The sequence below is a fragment of the Suncus etruscus genome, chromosome 15, assembly GCF_024139225.1.
Source record: "Suncus etruscus isolate mSunEtr1 chromosome 15, mSunEtr1.pri.cur, whole genome shotgun sequence".
Lineage (NCBI taxonomy): Eukaryota > Metazoa > Chordata > Mammalia > Eulipotyphla > Soricidae > Suncus > Suncus etruscus.
This window is the reverse complement of record NC_064862.1, coordinates 89,297,684-89,318,658: the sequence shown is the minus strand read 5'-3', so window position 1 is coordinate 89,318,658 and position 20,975 is coordinate 89,297,684. Positions and strand designations below refer to the sequence as shown.

The 20,975-nt window shown below is 45.8% G+C and overlaps 1 protein-coding gene across 1 annotated transcript; it reads left to right on the top strand.

The window, feature by feature from the left end:
* The first annotated feature begins 17,902 nt into the window (after positions 1 to 17,902).
* On the top strand, positions 17,903 to 18,581 carry LOC126029681 (peroxiredoxin-1). The gene has a single exon (XM_049787992.1). The coding sequence runs from the start codon at positions 17,955 to 17,957 to the stop codon at positions 18,552 to 18,554; it is 600 nt and encodes a 199-aa protein (XP_049643949.1). The 5' UTR covers positions 17,903 to 17,954; the 3' UTR covers positions 18,555 to 18,581.
* Positions 18,582 to 20,975: the final 2,394 nt, after the last annotated feature.

Here is a 20,975-nt window from a genome sequence, read left to right as displayed (position 1 = left end):
CCCAGCATCCCATATGGTCCTTCAAGCCAGGAGCGATTTCTGAGCATAGAGCCAAGGGGAACCTGAGCCTCATTGGGTGTGGCCCCCCCCAAAAAATAAATAAATAAAAGATCCCCAGTGCCCTAGCATATGTGTCTTTCAAGTGGTTCATATAGTATGTCATTATATAATATGTAATTATATGTGTATGTTATGTAAATAAAATCCTTTATGTGTTAACATTTAATATGATATACTATTAATATTTAATATCACAATGCTAATACTCATATTGTTAATGGGCCACACCCAGCATGCTCGGAAGTTCCTCCTGGCACTGTCCCAGAAATCACTCCTGCAGTCTCAGGGGACCCAAAGGCATATCAGATGGATCCCACAGCGGTTGATGCCTGGAAAATCCCTCCTCATGGTGCTGACGCACTGACGCTCACGCCCTGGTCTAGGAATAGTGAACGCAGTGCACTCTTTGGAAAACAAAACAATGTGTGTTTCATGAAGAGAAAAACATAATCTGTACTGTGCTAACCAACCACAGGTGGAAAATGAGTTAAGAAAAAGAAGATTTGGCAGAGAACATTTGGAACCATCGCAGCAATCTGTACCCTGGATCACATGCCAGCCTGCATGAGTCCAACTATGGGTTGTAGAAATCCTTCTAGAACGCCTCAGACCTCTGCCCAAGGTGCCCAAGGGTGCACCTCACCCTCACCCTCGGGCCCCTATCCTGTTCTCTGGCTTTCTGGAGGCATTTGGGGGGACAGGGGTTGGGACTTGGTGACTGAATACTGACAGCATCAGTTAAGCCTCAGGCAGGTCCCTGAGAAGTTGACAGTACCCCACCCTCAGCATCTTCGTAGGACCTGCAGCCCATCAAGTTGCAGATTCTTCTAAGGGCTATGGGCTCCCAATATACCTCAGAATCCACATTCCTATCCTTGTGCTCACCGCATCTTGGGGAACTTGCAAGAATTCAGTGGTTTGCTGGCTGACGTCCACCAGTTCATGGTCTGGGGGAGACCAGCTCTGACAATGACCCGAGAGTGGACCAGCCCTTTCCTCATCGTCGCCACAGATTTCTGCCACTGCCAGCATATTTCTTGCAAATCCAAGACCCTCTGCCGGGCCAAAGTGAGGCAGGAGGAGAGCAGTTTTGCAGCGAAGGTTCATATGTCCCCAGAATCGGTTGTTGCCAAGACACTGAGCTGCTCCAGTGTGGGGATCCCTTCCACCGATGCCAGGCCACTAGCGAAGAGGCTCTCAATGGTTCTCTGGATATGGCACACGTCGTGAAGGTGGAGGCTGATGGTATGGTCCAGCCCAGCACTTGGATTCTCTGCAGGGGCTCAGCTCCTGCCAGCCCGTACTTTCCCGCCTCGGTGGGGCAGTAGATGCCACCCAGAATGAGCCAGCACGACCCTAGAAGCAGCTGAGTCACCTTAGGTGGCAGTCCTGGAAGGAGAGCACACAGTGCAGCCCACCTGCTCCAGGTAAGCATTCCATCCGGGACATGGAAAGGTCACACCTGTGTATCTTGAGCCGGTGCAGGGTGCGAGGAAGGCTGGCCATGGCGGATGAGCAGCAGGTCGGCCATGTGCACGCTCAGGCACTGCAGGGGGGGAATTCTGGCCCAGCACCTTGAAGAGGACCAGCACTTCCTGAAGACTGAGGTGCTCAATACCTGGTAGCCGATCAGGTACCACCCTCGGGAGGGAGCACAATGCCGGGTCACACCCGAGGGCAGGGCACAATTATTGATTAGGAAAGGATCAGTAACATAACAACACCCTCAAGCTGCCCTGCCCCTGGTGCGAGCAGCAGTCTGCAATGTGGGTGTAGGCGGAGGGCCTGGCCATCTTCCCGAGCGCCTCGAATTCTGCCAGCCAACAAGGACGAGCCCCAGCACTGACAGGAGCCAGCAGGACGAGGACTTGCTTTGGTGGATGGCGGATGGTGGCGGCGGCCGATGCGATGGAGAGGTTTATGGCACAGCGGGGCCTGCCGCCCACCCCCAAATGTGGCGGAGGCACTGGCCAATCACACCGTGGTGGTGGGTGCGGCCTTAGCGACAGTGGCCAGGGCGGGCAGGAGGCGGCGGGAGCACCCACAAATGGGCCCTGAGAGTTAGTTCATATCTGGAGCATAAGTTTGGACTCAGGAGCCTGGAGTTCAATGCCCAGCACCTCCATTTCCTCTGGGCACCACAAGTTGTGCCCTCCTGAATAACCAGCCAGAGAAGCCACTGAATGGTCCCTGGAATGATTTCAATTGCCCTTCGCAAAATAAAAAACTTGTTTTTGTTTTTTGGGCCACACACGTTGATGCTCAGGGGTTACTCCTGGCTAAGCGCTCAGAAATTGCCCCTGGCTTGGTGGGACCATATGGGACGCCGGGGGATCGAACCACGGTCCTTCCTTGGCTACCGCTTGCAAGGCAGACACCTTATCTCTAGCGCCAACTCTCCAACCCCAACAAAATAAAATTTAAAATTAAAAAAAAATTTTTTTTTTTTTTGGTTTTTGGATCACACCCGACAGAACTCAGGGATTCCTCCTGGCTCTATGCTCAGAAATCACTAGTGGCAGGATTGTGGGATCATATAGGATGCCAGGATTTGAACCACTGTCCTTCTGCATGAAAGGCAAACACCTTACATCCATGCTCTCCCTCCAGCCCCAAAATAAGGACAGACATCCCAGCGGGAAATTTTTAGAATTCTTCGGATTGGTGGTGTACTTCTACCAGTCCGTGGTCTTGGAGGAGCCGCCCCAACAATGACCCGACAGTGGGGCAACCCTTTCTTCAGCATCGCCTCAGCTTCCTGCCCCTCCCAGCCCGGCCCCTGCAGCTCCAGGACCCTCAGCCGGGGCAAGGTGAGGCAGGAGGAGAGGAGGGCTGCAAATGGGATCAGGCACACTTCACCAGTGCCACACTTCGAGAGAAGACTGAGCCTGGCCAGCTTGGGGAGCCCCTCCAGCGCCTGCAGGCCTGTGGCTGTGAGGATCCCCACAGTCACTCGGATGTGGCGCACATCCCGAAGGTGGCGGCTGATGGCCTGCAGGACACTGTCAGTGGAGATCCAGCGGCCCAGAACCTCGATCCTCTGCAGGTGGCTCAGCTCACGTAGGCCACTGTCCAGCCCCTCCTGGGTGAGTCTGTAGGTGCCACAGAGGATGAGAGAGCGCAGTGCAGGGAAGCAAGTGAGGCGCCTCAGGTGGCGGTCCTCGAAGGTGGGCACGTGGTTCAGCACCAGCTGCTGCAGGTGAGGCAGCGCGTCCTCGTCCTCCTTACGTGCCATCCAAACCCGGGAGATGTTACAACGGTGCAGCTCCAGGCGTAACAGTGTGGGAGGCAGGCTGCCCATGGGGACGGAGCAAAGTCTAGCCAAATGGATGCTGAGGTGCTGCAGGTGGGGGCACTTCTGGCCCAGCACCTTGAAGAGCTCTGGATGAATGCTATGGAATGTAGAGTTGAATATAGATTTTGACTGCACGTAGCCCTGCAGACACAGAGACTGCAGGTTGGACCTTATGTAGCGGCGCAGGACATGCCAGATGATCCTGAAGCGCACCTAGAGAGGTAGGCAGGTAACAGGTGAGCTTGGGAGCATCTGGGCTTCGAGATGGTCAGCCCCCAAATAGAGGCATAGCTGCTCCCTGTTTCTTTACATCCACTGGGTGAGCCCTGTGATCCTAAATCTTGTAAACGAAGGCCTGTACACACATTTGCCTTCTTTTTTTTGTTTGTTTGTTTTTTGGTTTTTGGTTTTTGGGCCACACCTGGCGGTGCTCAGGGGTTACTTCTGGCTGTCTGCTCAGAAATAGCTCCTGGCAGGCACGGGGGACCATATGGGACAACAGGATTATAACCAATCACCTTTGGTCCTGGATCAGCTGCTTGCAAGGCAAAGCCACTGTGCTATCTCTCTGGGCCTACACGCTTGCCTTCTAAACATGCAGTTTGTCTGTCTGTCTCTCTCTGTCTCTATCTATGTTCCTCTCTCCCTCGCAAGCAATCCATTCACTCCCCAGAAATTCTGCCTTTTCCCAGTTCTAACACATGCCGGGCATCTTTTATCACTCATTTTGATCTGCTACAACATATTGAGGACCCACAGGGTGGTCTGCTGGTGCTGTTTCCCTTCATACAGGACTCTTGTGGTGTCTAAAAACTACACCCAATAAGTCAGGGCAGAGCCAGAGTGATAGCACAAAGGGGTGGGTTTTTGCCTTGAGTGTGATCGACCCAGGTTCAATCCTTGGCTTACCATAGAGTCCCCATGGCCTGCCAGAAGTGATTTCTGAGTGCAGAGGCCAGAGGAATCCCTGAGTGTCCAAGCTGAGACCCAAAAACAATCTTGAAAAGCGCGGGGGAGGGTAGGCTAGAGAACTATTGTTAGATTGTTTCTATCTGGGGAACAAGCTTGGTACTTGGGAGCCTGGAGTTCAATGCCACTTTTCTGTGTAGGATGAGAGTACACCAAATATGCCCCATCCAGGCAAGGGTAGACCCTGATTAATACCAGATATGGCTCAAATCCCCATTCTCAAAGTAATAAAAAGAATTAAAAAATTTTTTTTTATTTTTGGGCCAGACCCGGTGACGGTGACACACAGGGATTTCTGGCTATGTACTCAGAAATCGTAACTGGCTTGGAGGACACTATGGGACGCTGTGGAATGAACAGATCCCACCAGGCAGCAGTGTGAAGCCAAATGTCTTACCCGTATGCTCTGCTCTTGTCCCCCAGAATATACATTTTTAAGATTCCTTCAATTTGTTGGAAACACACCAGAAGAGCTGAGCGTTAATTCTGCTCAGTTCTCAAGAATATCCATGAGGGGCCAGAGCGGTGGCACAAGGGGTAAGGCTTGTGCCTTGCCTGTGTTAGCCTAGGGTGGACTGTAGTTTGATCTCCTGGGGTCCCATATGGTCCCTCAAGCCAGGAGCGATTTCTGAGTGCAGAGCCAGGAGTAAGCCCTGAGCTTCACCGGGTGTGACCCCAGAAAATCAAAAACTAAAAAAAGAATATTTTTGAGGTGCCGGCACTGTCATAAACGGCAAGTTCACGTCCATCTGCAATGTCTCCAGCACTATCTCTGAATATCTCTATCTATCTATCTATCTATCTATCTATCTATCTATCTATCTATCTATCTATCTATCTATCTATCTATCTATCTATCTATCTATCTATCTATCTATCTATCTATCTATCTACCTACCTACCTACCTATCCATCCATCCATCCATCCATCCATCCATCCATCCATCCATCCATCCATCCATCCATCTATCTATCTATCTATCTATCACCACACCCAGCCGTGATTAGCGCCAACCCGAGCACTGTGCTCAAGAACCCCTGGCGGGTTGTGGGGGGACCTCATCGGTACCCGGGGTGACTGAGCCTGGACCTGCCACTGCCCTGCAATCGCCCCCCGCAGGCACTTGTCCTCTGCAGGTGGCCCTGGCTGCTTGGCTCCCTGCTGGAGGAGTCCATTCACTGCAGGTGCGAGTTGGTCCCTGTGCATTCTTCCCCCCCCCCCCAACAGCAGAGTTCGTGGCCCCCTCCCTGGCCCTGATCGGGGCCCGGCTGCTCCCCATACCTCCTGGAGGGGCAGGTCCGCGTGTCGCCACACCGAGGGGTCCCGCATGAGCCTCATCCAGCGCCGGCAGACCCTGAGGGCAGGAGGGAGAGAGGGAGGCGAAGCCCGAGTCAGGGCGGCCCAGGGGCTCAGAACTCGGGGCGCCCGGGACCCGCCTCACCTGGCGCTGCGGACCCGCTCGCGCACCGGGAGGAGCGACAGGATCGCCAGCAGCACCAGGTCCGGCAGGTCGTCCAGAGACGCCATCGGCCGCGGGGAGTCGTGCGGGAGATCCGGGGCGACGTGGGGTTCGAGGTCGGAGCCGCCGGCGGGAGCCTCAGAGCGACGAGGCGACTTCGATGCCAGTGCCGAGGCGACCCGGGAGAGGAGGGGGAACTGGTCTATATAGCGCTGGGCGGGGCTAAGAGGGCCGCGGGGCGTGGCTAGCAGAAGACCAATCCCAGAAGGAGGAACGGCAGAGCCACACCCTAGGGGCGGGGCTACAACGGACCACCGCGGAAGCGCCGCTGGGCGGGCGGCTGGCCGCTGGGGGCGTGGCCTGACTCCCGGGAATCCCGCGTCGCAGGCCGAGTCCGCACGAGGCGAGAAGGGACCGCGGTCCAGGAAAGCAGGAATCGGGGCGGGGTGGAGGGGAAGGAGCGATCGCGACCTATGGCCCCGCTGCTGACGGATTGAGCACACGGATGGAGCAATAGCCGCGCGGGGATGGTATTGGCCTTGCACGCGACCGTCCCGGGACGGACCCGGGTTCCAGACTCTGCATCTCATAAGGCCCCAGAGCCTGCCAGGTTCGATTTCTGAGCCTAGAGCCAGGTGGAACCGCTAAGCACCCCTGGGTGTGGCCCTCAAAAAAAACGAACTAAATAAATAAAGCCTTGCATTCTTAACTAAATAAATCAAAAGGTTGCCATGTGCATTTTTAATTAAATGAATTTGGCTTTACTTGTTTGGACAAGGCCAGAATATCTGGGATCCAAGGGGGCCATGTGAGGGACAGGGAGGACACAGCATGCAAAGTAACAATTGGCCACTATGCATGCTCCCTTTACTCACCCCATTGGGATCCAGCGATTCTCTTTCTCTGTCAGTCTGTCTGTGTCTCTCTGTCTCTGCCATAGGGATCTAGCTGCATCCGGAAATTCTGCCTTTTCCACTAGGACAACTGCAGGGCATCTTTCCCCCCACATCTGATCCCACTTACACCATGCTGATGACCAGATGGCCTTCACGTGCTGTCCCCTCCATACCAGACTGTTGCGTTTCCAAAAACAAACACCCAAAATACAGCCTTGGGTTGGATACCACAGTGGGAGGGTGATTTTCTTGCAGTGTTCTATCCAGGCCCAATCCCCGGTTTCCCTTAAGGTTGCCCAACCCATGCCTGCCAGGAGTGAGTTCTGAGCTCAGAGCCAGAGGAACCCCTGAGAGCTGATGCTCAAAAACCAATCTGAAAAAGAAAAACAGAGAATTCGGGCCAGAGAGATATAGCATGGAGGTAAGGCGTTTGCCTTGCATGCTGAAGGATGGTGGTTCAAATCCCAGCATCCCATATGGGCTCCCGTGCCTGCCAGGAGCAATTTCTGATGAATACCTGATTAATGCATAAACTATGTGGAAGATACTTTTACATGTCCCAAGAGAAATGGTGGCCAAGGGCAAGACAATACCTTATAAATGCCAAACAGCCTTTCATAGCTATGAACTAGCTGGGTACCTGAGCTCTGTGGGACAGAAACAATTTCCCACGAGCTTTGAGAGAACCAGTTACCCCAACATATATTCAACTCTGATTTCAAAATCTTAGGGTTCAAATCCTATTTGAAAGTTAATATATTTAGGCAAAACCAAGGGTATCGTTTAACAACAAACAAACAAACAAAAATAAGGGTATCGTTTAAGTTCCTAACACACATTTTCTTGTACCTGCTGTACAATCTCTAGTCTTTTTTAGAGAAAACCTCCATTTTCATTCTGAGCTGCTAAAATAGCCCATATATAATTATGTAGGAGTTGAAAAATATAAAAGTATATCCTTAATGTTTTTTACTATATTGCCTTTAGAATGATATGCATACCTTGAAAACAATTAAAATAATGATATAGTTACCACTTCTTTCTTTCTACATTCACATGGTGCTATGAAACACTTCAACGTTATTAAGTCTGCATCAAACTCAGCTTTTCAAACTGCCACAGAGTAGTTGATCTGAGTGGATAGCGTTGATACTAGTCATTGTCCTATTTTTCAACTTAGGTCATCCAGCTTTGCTCTAATATTGATTGAGGTTCTTGTTCATGGGAATCTTTTCCAGAGTATGTTTGGACCAGATTTCTGAAAGGAAGAATACCAAGTCCAAAGTTACATATATTTTTATTTTCAAATTGATCATCAAGGTTTTTAAAGGAATGATGTATAGTTTAATACAATTTCCAAAACAAAGTGAGGAGGATTTGACCATACATGATCTTAATGCCCTGCTCTTATTACAAAATCAATTTCAACTCTCACTGGTGCACCTTTCCAAGTGGGTTCTGGTCTGAGTTGATTTTGTGAGAGTGATATTTTTCGGAGTATTTTTAGTTCAATCCCAGTGAAATCTTTCGTCATGCTTATTAAAATTGTGTCAACAAGTATAATTCTGACAATTATATTCCATGATAGTTAGCACTGAGAAAATACATTTTGATAAATAACAAAACAAACAAGCAAACACAAAGTTTGCATTGATGTCCCATTTCCAGTATGGTGGTTGAAAGCCATTTCCATGCTGTTTTTCCTGGCTGGTCACTGTTCTGCTTTAGCATTTCTTTTCTTTGTCTTTTTTTTTTTCCTTAACTTATGGGCCTCACCCTGTGACTCTCTGTGGTCACTACTGGTTGTGTGCTCAGAACTCAGAAATCACTCCTGGTTTGGGGGACCATAAGAGACCGTAGGGTTCAGCTGAGGGTCAAACAAAGGTCTGTCCTAGTTCAGCATTGTGCAAGGCAAACACCCTCCCACTGCACTATTTATAGCTTCGATCCTGGTTTAGTATTTCTGAACAAGTGTGGAGACATCCCAGGAGATTCTACCAGCAGTAGGTGTCCCTGGATCATTGGAATGAGAGAACAAATAGGATGGAAGCAGGAACTTGTTTCAGTGCTCTGCATACCTGGCGAAAGTCCCACTGTGGTTTCCTTAGGTCTTCTTTGTGTCTTCTGCATCTTCAGTGAAAACTTGCACTTTGAAAACCCAATAACTATGTCTTAGGCTATGAACTTTGAGGCATGTAAGAGGAAAGAAAATCATTTGTTTGTCATGTGAATATCTAACATTTATATATGATGTAAATCTAGTCAATCATCTATATCAGGGGCCAGAGAGATAGCACAGCGATAAGGCATTTGTCATAGACATGGCCCTGCTGCTGATGGATAAGAACACGTATGGAGCAATGGCAGCGCGGGGATGGCATTGGCCTTGCACACGGCCGACCCCGGATGGTCTCTGCATCTCATATGGTCCCAGAGCCTGCCAGGTTCGATTTCTGAGCATACAGCCAGGCGGAACCGCTGAGCACCCCTGGGTGTGGCCATCCAAAAAAACGAACTAAGTAACTAAAGCCTTGCATTCTTAAATAAATAAAAAAAATCAAAAGGATTTCCATGTGCATTTTTAATTAAATAAATTTTGCTTTGCTTGTTTGGACAAGGCCAGAATATCTGGGATCCAAGGGGGCCATGTGAGGGACAGGGAGGACACAGCATGCAAAGAAAGAATTGGCACTATGCATGCTCCCTCTAATCACCCAATTGGGATCCAGCAATTCTCTTTCTCTGTCAGTCTCTCTCTGTGTCTCTCTGTCTCTGCCTTAGGGATCTAGCCACATCCGGAAGTTCTGCCTTTTGCACTAGGACAACTGCAGGGCATCTTTCCCCCCACATCTGATCCCACTTACAACATGCTGATGACCAGATGGACTTCATGTGTTGTCCCCTCCATACCAGACTGTTGGGTTTCTAAAAACAAATACCCAAAATACAGCCTTGGGTCAAATAGCACAGTGGGAGGGTGATTTCCTTGCAGTGTTCTGTCCAGGCCCCATCCCCGGTTTCCCATAAGGTTGCCCAACACATGCCTCCAGGAGTGAGTTCTGAGCTCAGAGCCAGAGGAACCTCTGAGATCTGACACTCAAAAACCAATCTGAAAAAGAACAGAGAATTGGGGCCAGAGAGATAGCATGGAGGTAAGGCGTTTGCCTTGCATGCCGAAGGATAGTGGTTCAAATCCCAGCATCCCATATGGGCTCCCGTGCCTGCCAGGAGCAATGTCTGATGTATATCTGATTAATGCATGAACTATGTGGAAGATACTTTTACATGTCCCAAAAGAAATGGTGGCCAAGGGCAAGATAATATCTTATAAAGGCCAAACAGCCTTTTATAGCTATGAACTAGTTGGATACCTGAGCTCTGTGGGACAGAAACCATTTCCCATGAGCCTTGTGAGAACCGGTTACCCCAACATATATTCAACTCTGATTTCAAAATCTTAGGGTTCAAATCCTATTTGAAAGTTAATATATTTAGGAAAAACCAAGGGTATCATTTAAGTTCCTAGCACACATTTTCTTGTATCTGCTGTACAATCTCTAGTCTTCAGAATTGTCTTTTTTAGAGAAAAACTCCATTTTCATTCTGACCAGCTAAAATAGCCCATATTTAATTATTTAGGCGTTGAAAAATATAAAAGTATACCCTTACTGTTTTTACTATATAGCCTTTAGAATGATATGCATACCTTAAAAACAATTAAAGTAATGATATAGTTACCACTTCTTTCTTTCTACATTCACATGGTGCTATGAAAGAGTTCAACGTTATTAAGTCTGCATCAAACACAGCTTTTCAACCTGCCACAGAGTAGTTGATCTGAGTGGATAGCATCGATACAAGTCATTGTCCTATTTTTCATCTTAGGTCATCCTGCTTTGCTCTAATATTGATTGAGGTTCCTGTTCATGGGAATCTTTTCCAGAGTATGTTTGGACCAGATTTCTGAAAGGAAGAAGACCAAGTCCAAAGTTACATAATTTTTATTTTTAAATTGATCATCAAAGTTTTGAATGGAATGATGAATAGTGTAATACAATCACCAAAACAAAGTGAGGAGGATTTGACCATACCTGATCTTAATGCCCTGCAATTATTATAATATCAACTTCGAGCTCTCACTGGTACACCTTTCCAAGTGGGTTCTGGTCTGAGTTGGTTTTATGAGTTATATGTTTCAGAGTGTTTTTAGTTCAATCCCAGTGAAATCTTTTGTCATGCTTATTAAAATTGTGTCAACAATTGTAATTCTGACAGTTATATTTCTTGTCATTTAGCATTGAGAAAAATGCTTTTTGATAAATAACAAACCAAACAAGCAAACACAAACTTGGCATTGATTTCCCATTTCCAGTATGTTGCTTGAAAGCCACTTGCATGCTGCTTTCTTTGACTAGTCTCTGTTCTGGTTTAGCATTTCTTTATCTTTTTTTTTCTTTTTTCTTTTCTTGCTTTTTGGGCCCAACCTGTGACTCTCTGAAGTCACTACTGGCTGTGTACTCAGTAATAGCTCCTGGCTTGGGGGACCATATGGAATGCAGGGTTCAAATGGAGGTCCTTCCTGGGTCAGCTTCGCGCAAGGCAAACCAGTCACAGCTGCACTACCGCTCAGGTCCCTGGTTTAGCATTTCTGAGCTGGTGTGGAGACATCCCAGGAGATTCTCCCAGCAGTAGGTGTCCCAGGATCATTGGAATGGGAGCACAAACAGGGAGGAAGCAGGAACTTGCTTCAGTGCTCTGCACATCTGGCGAAAGTGCCAGTTGGATTTCTTACCCCTCGTTCTGTGTCTTCTACCAATATTGGCAACTTCAGTGACAACTTGCACTTTGGAGACCCCGAAACTATGTCTTAGGCTATGAACTTGGAGGCATGTAAGAGGAAGGAAAATCATCTGCCTGTCATGTGAATATCTAATATTTTATATTTGATGTAAGTCTATTCAATCATACACATCAAATATCTGCATAGGCAGAGATGAAATATAAGTATGGAACAGGATAATATATTTAATGCGATATCAGCTGTATCATATATAAAGGTATTTTATATAAACATGTGAATATTGAAATATAAGCGTTCTGTACTCAGTCTTGCAATTGAGATAACACGATACGTGTGTAAACTATCCGGTGCCCAGCAGTTGGGGCTCCGTGCGAGCAGCGCTCCCTCCCGGCCTCGGGTTCCAGCGTCGTTTGCTCGCGGCGCACCTGCAGATGCTCCGCCCTGGGGCTCCGGGACTGCTCGGCCCCTCCTCGGCGGGCCGCCCCCGCTTTCCGCCCCGCGGCCCCTCCAGCCGGCTTCCCCTAGCCCAAGGTCTGCGGGGCTCGGCCACTCTCAGGGCTCCTCCTGGCTCCGCGCTCAGATCGCTCTGGCAGGCTCCCGGGACCACATGGGAACCGGGGATCGAACCTCCATCCCTCCGGGGTCGGCGCCTGCAAGGCAAAGCGTCACCTCGGAGCTGTCGCTCTGGCCAAGGACGGAGAATCCTAGAGACTTCATGCGAGGGAGCCCAAATTCAGCTTTTTCCAGAACTGCCACCCAGGGTGGATTATGTGCAGAGAACTCAGGAAACAATGGACTTGCTATGAGTGATGAGGGTAGCAGGTAGAGCATAACTCACTTTTTAAAATTATTATGGAGGGACAATTGACCACTTCATTAGCCCTTGAGAACTGGACTCAGAACCCACCCACTCCTTCTCCAGGGGTCGGCGGTGGGCAGGAGAGGGAGAAAGCTGAAGCCTCTGACCAGGTTGGCTTCCTCTGATGACAAGTCCCCATCCTGAAGGTGACTGTTCAGTTGCCTCATTCTCAGACCCAGATGTGGCTAAAAGTGTTCTTTCTAAACATCTAAAGAACCCATTCTTCAGAATATTCTGCTTTCTGAGCTCTGGGTTGAGAACCAGAAAAATTTCAAATGTACTTGGTATGATATCAAAATGGTCATCTTATGTGAGAACAAGTAATGGAATAACAAAGTTATGGATGGCAAGTTTAGGGAAATTGGAGTCCATTTCACCATAGGTGGTTGTGTCTCCGATCACTCATTCTCAAGGTGTTGGTAACATGGAAGTAAGACTTGCATAGTTAGCTCTCTTATCTGGCTTTGGGGCAGACCAGGCTCTTCAGGTTCTGAATGCCAGTAGATCTTTGCTATAGTTTATAGTATATGCACTAATAACAGTACTCTAGAGCTCTGTAATATTCCAATCTTTTCATGTTCTAATCTGTTTGTCTGTCCTTCTTTGGGAAAAGACTGAGTCGCATATACTTTTACCCTCCATATTTAATAAACCTTAAAAACGAGTGTTAAATGAAGAACCAAAGGAACCAATTTCCTAACCTCTTTTTTTTTGGGGGGGGGGTCACACCCGTCGGTGCTCAGGGGTTCCTCCTGGCTGTCTGCTCAGAAATCGCTCCTGGCAGGCACGGGGGACCATATGGGACACCAGGATTCGAACCAACCAGCTTTGGTCCTGGATCGGCTGCTTGCAAGATAAATGCCGCTGTGCTATCTCTCCAGGCCCCTATTTCCTACCCTCTAAAGCATAAATTGTTACTAGGGACTAAGGTAATTACTTGAAAAAATTCTTAGACACCAAGTCCACAATGACCATATCAAAGCAAAGTTAATTTACTTGTTCTGATCATTGTGGCAAAATCCATTTCCTGATGCATCATCTAAAAGTTTGACTTTTCCTGGATGATAAAACTTATTTAACAGTGGGGAAATGCTCCTAGGAACAATATTTTTTAAAGGACAATAAGAACTGCCTTGCATGTGGCTGACCTGGAATAGAACTCTGCAACTTCCTAGGCTCCTGAACATTTCCAGAAATGATGTTTGGGCATAGAACTAGAAGTAAGCACAGTGCAAAGGCAGGTATGGACTAACTCCTTATTCCAAAACAAGATGGGGTGGGGGAGATGTCATGATATTGTGTGTGTGTGTGTGTGTGTGTGTGTGTGTGTGTGTGTGTGTTTCAGAAACCTATCAGTGATTTGAAGAAAAATCTCTTGGATCTGCAAAAATTTTGCTTTGGAACTCTTAATAAAAAACATTTGACACATTATGTTTGTATATAAATGCCACAATTTAATATCCACCAAAGTGACTACCCAGCTTTTATTCTGTGATAATGAAATAGATCCCTTGTACAAGGAGAATCTATGAATAATGTCAATTATTATATGAGTATATAATGATTTTTTTGTGATTTTAAGTAAAATGTAATAACACAGTGTCATAGTTTACTCACTTTGTTTTGAAACAATATATAATATCAAGTTGTGTCAGATTTGCTAAGTATTTTTCTTTTGTTTTGGGGGTCATAAAAATAAAATTTAAAGAATACAATACATGAAACTCTACCATGAACAGAATGGTAAAATTTCAGATTCTAAGTTCACCTCAATTCTCAAAACTTCCCTTGTTACTATATTTTCTATTAATAGCTAATTTCTTAAATTCTTAGGAAATATTCTCTGACCTTTTCTAATGCAGAGGATCATTCATTTCCTGAGTTCCTACTCTTTCAGGATACATTTTTTAAATTTTTTTAAATTTTTAATTATGAGAACAAAGATGCAAAGAAAGAGGACAAGGTAAAGTTACAGTGGAAGGATAATCACCCGTAACATAATTCTCAGAAGAAATCCCCTTGCTGATATCTTAACTTTGAACTTTCAGCCAAAGAACATTAAGATAAATAAAACAGAATCCATGTACAATTACTTTGTCCCTCAAGTCCTCAGATTGTAACACATTATAATATTTCTTAACAGCACACAGGCAATCTAAAGCCATAAAACTTAATAACTCCTTAAACATTAGAGGCATAGTATTTTTTACATATCCATGTACATGCATATTAGCTTAAGTTAACATCAAATTTTAAGTGTTTTCATGACTTCATCTCTCCTGACAGCTGCATAATATTCCATTGTGTATATGTACCACAGTTTCTTTAGCCATTCGTCTGTTGAAGGGCATCTTGGTTGTTTCCAGAGTCTTGCTATGGTAAATAGAGCTGCAATGAATATAGGTGTAATGAAGGGGTTTTTGTATTGTATTTTTGTGTTCCTAGGGTATATTCCTAGGAGTGGTATAGCTGGATCGTATGGGAGCTCGATTTCCAGTTTTTGGAGGAATCTCCATATCGCTTTCCAGCTGTCAGGAGAGATGAAGTCATGAAATTTTCCTATACATGGATGTACACGGAATCTATTATGCTGAGTGAAATAAGTCAGAGAGAGAGAGAAAAACGCAGAATGGTCTCACACATTTATGGGTTTTAAGAAAAATGAAAGACATTCTTGCAATAATAACTTTCAGACACAAAAGAGAAAAGAGCTGGAAGTTCCAGCTCACCTCAGGAAGCTCATCACAAAGAGTGATGAGTTTAGTTGGATAAATAACTACATTTTGAACTGTCCTAATAATGAGAATGTATGAGGGAAATTGAGAACCGGTTTAGAGTACAGGCGGGGGTCGGGTGGGGAGGAGGGAGACTTGGGACATTGGTGATGGGAATATTGCACTGGTGATGGGTGGTGTTAAAAAAAAAAAAGAAAAAGTATAAAAGATGCACTACAATTTAGGATTAACTGGAAAAAAAAAGAAATTAAAAAAAAATGAAAAAAAAAAAAAGAAAATTTCTAGAAACATTTCTCATATGCTTTGGAGTTACTTTCTCATTGTAATTACAGATTATAAATTCTGAATTCTTAGTTGGTACTGCTAAAGATGGGCCCCCTTAAGATCCTTATAACCAGCCTTCAAAAGATGTATGTATCACTTTGGCATGTAGAAAAAAAAAAAAAATTTTAAGTGTTTTTTTTTTTTTTTAAGGATTAGAGACAAAGGAGCACAGTAAAAACGGTGGTAGAGTGGCAAGTGTTGTTTGCATAGGCCCACCAAAAAATTATGGGAAGGGAAAAGAAAAAACCTTGGCCTAAATACAAAGAGACCCGACCCCTGAAGTTTCCTGAAATAAGACCAGCTCTAGGCTCCAGGCAAGCTAGATCGTCCAATCGAAGACATTGTCCGTTGTGCCAACACACTTTTTTTTTTTCTCACAGACTCTGTTCTTTGTATCATGTTTCTGTATTAAATATCCTGGAATCCGCATATCCTACTTTGAAGTCAGGATATGGAGTGTCCTCTCGTTTCACCTCACCATTAGAGGGCAATGCAGAGAGCCCTGTCCTGTAAGCAGGTCATTGCTGTTGTTAAGTCTTCTTAGAGTTAAGGGAAGTCTCTTTTGAGCAGGTCGATGTCTGAGCAGTGGTAGGGTCTTCCGTGGTAGAGGATTGCTTCCAGGTGATGTTATAGACAAACCTGGATGTTTCATGGATGGCTTCCCTGGTTTAGGGGTGAATGAAACTGCCCTTTCTTCTGAGGCCTGTGCCAGGTCGTTATGTCAATGTTCAGGGTGTAAGGTCCCTTTGCACTACAAGATTTGTGTGTTCCAATCTCTATTACATAGGATCTTATTTGTATGTATGGTATTTTCCCATTTTAATGTGCCTATGCAAAAAAGGAGCAATGCCACGTGGCGTTATTGGCGCATATGGGGGCCATAAGAACAAGTCCAACAATCCCCGTGACATGGTTCAATCAAAAGTATTAAACTGAGGGACTCTTTCACCAAAATTCTTTGTTGAACAGCTCATAAAGATAAAAAGTGGTTAGAATCGTCACTGTATAAGACAATATTTAGTAAGAAAAGACACAAAATATTCGAAAGAAATACGTGTCCATTTTATGTCTATTGTAAAATTTGTGGTTGTCACACACAATGCACGTCTTTGGTCTGTGATGAGGATTGTGCAGTAGTACTAAAGTTAAAAAGAGTAATGTGGAAAAAAATAAAAAAAGAAAAGAAGAAGAAGGGCCCGGAGAGATAGCACAGCGGTGTTTGCCTTGCAAGCAGCCGATCCAGGACCAAAGGTGGTTGGTTCGAATCCCGGTGTCCCATATGGTCCCTTGTGCCTGCCAGGAGCTATTTCTGAGCAGACAGCCAGGAGGAACCCCTGAGCACCGCAGGGCGTGACCCAAAAAAAAAAAGAGTAATGTGGGTTAGTGATGTTTGGGGGTGGTGAGAGAGTTAAGGAGTAAAACTAAGCTTTGTAGGGGTGTGGGAAAGGAAAGACTACAAAATGGACATTCTAGATACGTAAAGCGAACATAAAGATAAGGGATACTCTTAACACATGCAGTGCGTGCAGGGGCACTAGCCCCCACGCGGTTTTCCATATGGGGACTGTTGCAAGTCAGCCCCTGAAGAGGTTGACTGATGGAGGGATGGAGGATGAGGCCTTTCTCTTCCAGCTCGGAGCACGCGTCTGCCACCCTGTCTAGCCAACGGTTCTGAGGTGAAACGGCGAGTAAACAGCTCGCAGACAGTCAGGCTCGTGGAAATAACCAGCTTTATTCGGTGGACAAGACTGAAGTCCAAAGACTCAGCTTCAGTTCCAGCCAAAAAGCCCTGGCCTTCACAGACTCTTGTTTTTATCCACCAGAATCAGGTAACACCCAATGGTGGGATCAGATACCAACCAATGGTGGAAGCAGAATCAGGTACTACCCTAGGGTGGGGGCAGAATGCCAGGTCACACCCTAGGGTAGGGGCACAATCACCAATCAGTTTAGGGTGAGTAACATAGTAATCCCCTAAAATATTTACATACACAACAGAGACTAGTCAAAAATTGCCAGTGACAAACAGCGCAACCGAGCAATTCTCAGCACACCCCAGTTAAGACCCACCATTTCTGGCCGCCTGGGCTGCCACCCCTGAAGGGCTGGAGACCGGGACAGAAGAGGGGAAGGCTGGGGGCCTCTCAAGGCTCCCAGCACACCCAAGTTAGGGAGAAGGCCTTCCACATGGGGACGTCCCAACCTCATGCGACTAGAGCTAGCCTCCAGCTCCAGGATACATTTTTGATATTGAAAATATCTGTCAAAATAATCTTATGGTTATCATGTATGTATTGAGTAGATGTAGATTCTAGTCTGTTTTATAGTCATTTGACTTGCTGAAACTGGAAACCATGACTCTTTTCGAATATCAGGTTCTTTATTAGAAGGATATGATAAAAAAAAAAAACCACATAATTCTTAGGAATATCAGGTGAGAAACTGCCTCAGTGAGTCCTGCTTGTAGTGAACACTTCAAAAATGATCCATGGGGACTCCGCTTCCTGTCTTGTGCCGGAGATCACCTGCTTGGTCGCTGCGAGCCATATAGCAAGATGTCTTCAGGAAATGCCAAAATTGGGCACCCTGCCCCCAACTTCAAAGCCACAGCTGTTATGCCAGACGGTCAATTCAAAGATGTTAGCCTGTCTGACTACAGAGGAAAATACATTGTGTTCTTCTTTTACCCTCTTGACTTCACCTTTGTGTGCCCCACGGAGATCATCGCTTTCAGTGATCGGGCAGAAGAATTCAAGAAGCTCAACTGCCAAGTGATTGGTGCCTCTGTGGATTCCCACTTTTGTCATTTGGCATGGGTCAACACACCCAGGAAGCAAGGTGGACTGGGACCCATGAACATTCCCTTGGTGTCGGACCCCAAGCGATCCATCGCTCAGGATTATGGCGTCTTAAAGGCTGATGAAGGCATCTCTTTCAGGGGCCTTTTTATCATTGATGATAAGGGTATCCTTCGCCAAATCACTGTAAATGACCTCCCTGTTGGCCGCTCTGTGGATGAGACTCTGAGATTAGTTCAGGCCTTCCAGTTCACTGATAAACATGGTGAAGTTTGCCCAGCTGGCTGGAAGCCTGGTAGCGATACCATCAAGCCTGATGTCCAGAGGAGCAAAGAATATTTTGCTAAGCAGAAGTGAGCCCTGGCTAGTCTTACGGCCAGGCTGCAGTGAAAAGTATAAGAACAAACCTTGTTGCTATTGTCATACTTTAAACATGAGACCTTAGACTCAGCCCATATGTATTGGGATTGGAGCAGTCTTACCTTTAGGGGTTAGGGAGGGGCCAGTCTTCCTTGGTGAGAATAGCCTGAGTTGTACTTGGGGGCAGGCCAACTGATGTGTATGTATAGTAGATAATGCCTTTTGTTTCTATTAAAGTTGAATTGAGACCTTAAAAAAAAAAATGATCCATGGAACATTTCAACTACAATTCCATTTTTCAGTCTGTTATTATAGGATATCTACATAATGAATACTGCCTACCTTCAAGTGGATAATATAATGTCTTCATTGCATGCTGATAGAATGTTCAGAAGGGAAACTGGTGTCTTTTGGGGCATCTCAAGTACTTTTTCTTTACTAATATGGGGAAAACCATTGAGATGGAGCATAGAAAACATATGAAAGTTTTTTTTAGAACACTGCTGGCACATTCCAAATAAATATGTAATAAATTCATGAGGACAGAATATTTAAAGATCTTATCCCAAAAAAGAGCAAACTAAATGTCACATCTTCATTAGTTCTTTAATCAAAATGATTTTGTGGTTTTCTGACACATTCCTACAATTTGCCACTTGAACCAAAACCCCTAGGTCCTGAAAGTTCTTTCACTTCTGTCTTGTCTCTGGAGTGTAAAAGTAATTTAATGCTTTTAAAAGTCAGATTTATGAGCAGTTGGGTAGGACTCAGGAATAGAATCTGGAAAGTTTTTCATTTTCGTGCTGACTGAATGTCTCATCTTTGATCTTTTGTAAGGCTCTGAATCCCTGCTAGTTTCCTTCTGTGCTAAAAAGAGAAACTATTATAGTACGAGTTCCTATAAGATTGTAGATTTTAACACGGTATCAAGTACCATTAAGATGTGTGGGGCCGGAGAGATAGCATGGAGGTAAGGCATTTTGCCTTTCATGCAGGAGGTCATAGGTTCGAATCCTGCGTCCCATATGGTCCCCCATGCCTGCCAGGAGCAATTTCTGAGCCTGGAGCCTGGAATAACCCCTGAGCACTGCCGGGTGTGACCCAAAAAGACACAAAAAAAAAAAAAAAAAAAAAAAGATGTGTAACAGTGGTCTATGATGGCTTGATATGTTTAGAAAAAAGACATTTTTAATGTATTTTTCAATATACTGCTTAATGCAGTATCATAGTCAACATTTGAGATATGTTTGAAGATAGAATGAACATTTTTTTTTTTTTTTTTTGGTTTTTGGGCCACACCCGGTGACGCTCAGGGGTTACTTCTGGCTATGCGCTCAGAAGTCGCTCCTGGCTTGGGGACCATATGGGACGCCGGGGGATCGAACCTCGGTCCCTCTCCTAGGCTAGAGCAGGTAAGGCAGGCACCTTACCTCCAGCGCCACCGCCCGGCTCCAAATGTAACTTTTTTTTTTTTTTTTTTTTGGTTTTTGAGCCACACCCAGCGTTGCTCAGGGGTTATTTGGCAGGCACGGGGGACCATATGGGACACCGGGATTCGAACCAACCACCTTTTGGTCCTGGATCAGCTGCTTGCAAGGCAAACGCCGCTGTGCTATCTCTCCGGGCCTAGAATGAACATTTTAATACAATTTCATTGAAGCTGCAAGAAAACATATGTTTTATAATAAAGCCCCAACAACACAGAGCTTCTAGAATGTCATCCTAGGAGTGTCCATATAAATTCAAAGTGTGAGGTCCAAATACAGCCCCTTTTACCACATAAAGCTGATTCAGCAGAAGAATAGAATTAGACCCGTTTTGGCAATAATACTCTTGGAAGTTCGTATCTTACCCCTGTGCACTCTTCTGAAACTGGTTGTAGGAATGCACAGTTAAAATTAGGAAAGAGGGCCGGTGAGGTGAGGTGGCCCTAGAGGTAAGGTGTCTGCCTTGCAAGCGCTAAGCCAAGGACCATGGTTCGATCCCCCACGTCCCATATGGTTCCCCCAAGCCAGGGGCAATTTCTGAGCACTTAGCCAGGGGTAACCCCTGAGTATCAAACGGGTGTGGCCTCAAAAACCAATAAATAAATAAATAAATAAATATATAAATAAATAAATAAATAAAAATAGGGGCCGGAAGAGATAGCACAGCGGCATTTGCCTTGCAAGCAGTCGAACCAGGACCAAAGGTGGTTGGTTCGAATCCCAGTATCCCATATGGTCCCCCGTGCCTACCAGGAGCTATTTATGAGCAGACAGCTAGGAGTAACACCTGAGGAATGCCGGGTGTGGACCCAAAACCAAAATAAATAAATAACAAAATAAATAAAAATAAATAAAAATAAAATAAAATTAGGAAAGAAAATTAATTTGTCATCGGAAGCCAAATATATGCATCCCTCAGTTTGAAAGTTTA

Coding starts and splice junctions, on each gene's coding strand:
- LOC126029681 (XM_049787992.1), top strand. CDS start 17,955: ATGTCTTCAGGAAATGCCAAAATTGGGCACCCTGCCCCCAACTTCAAA.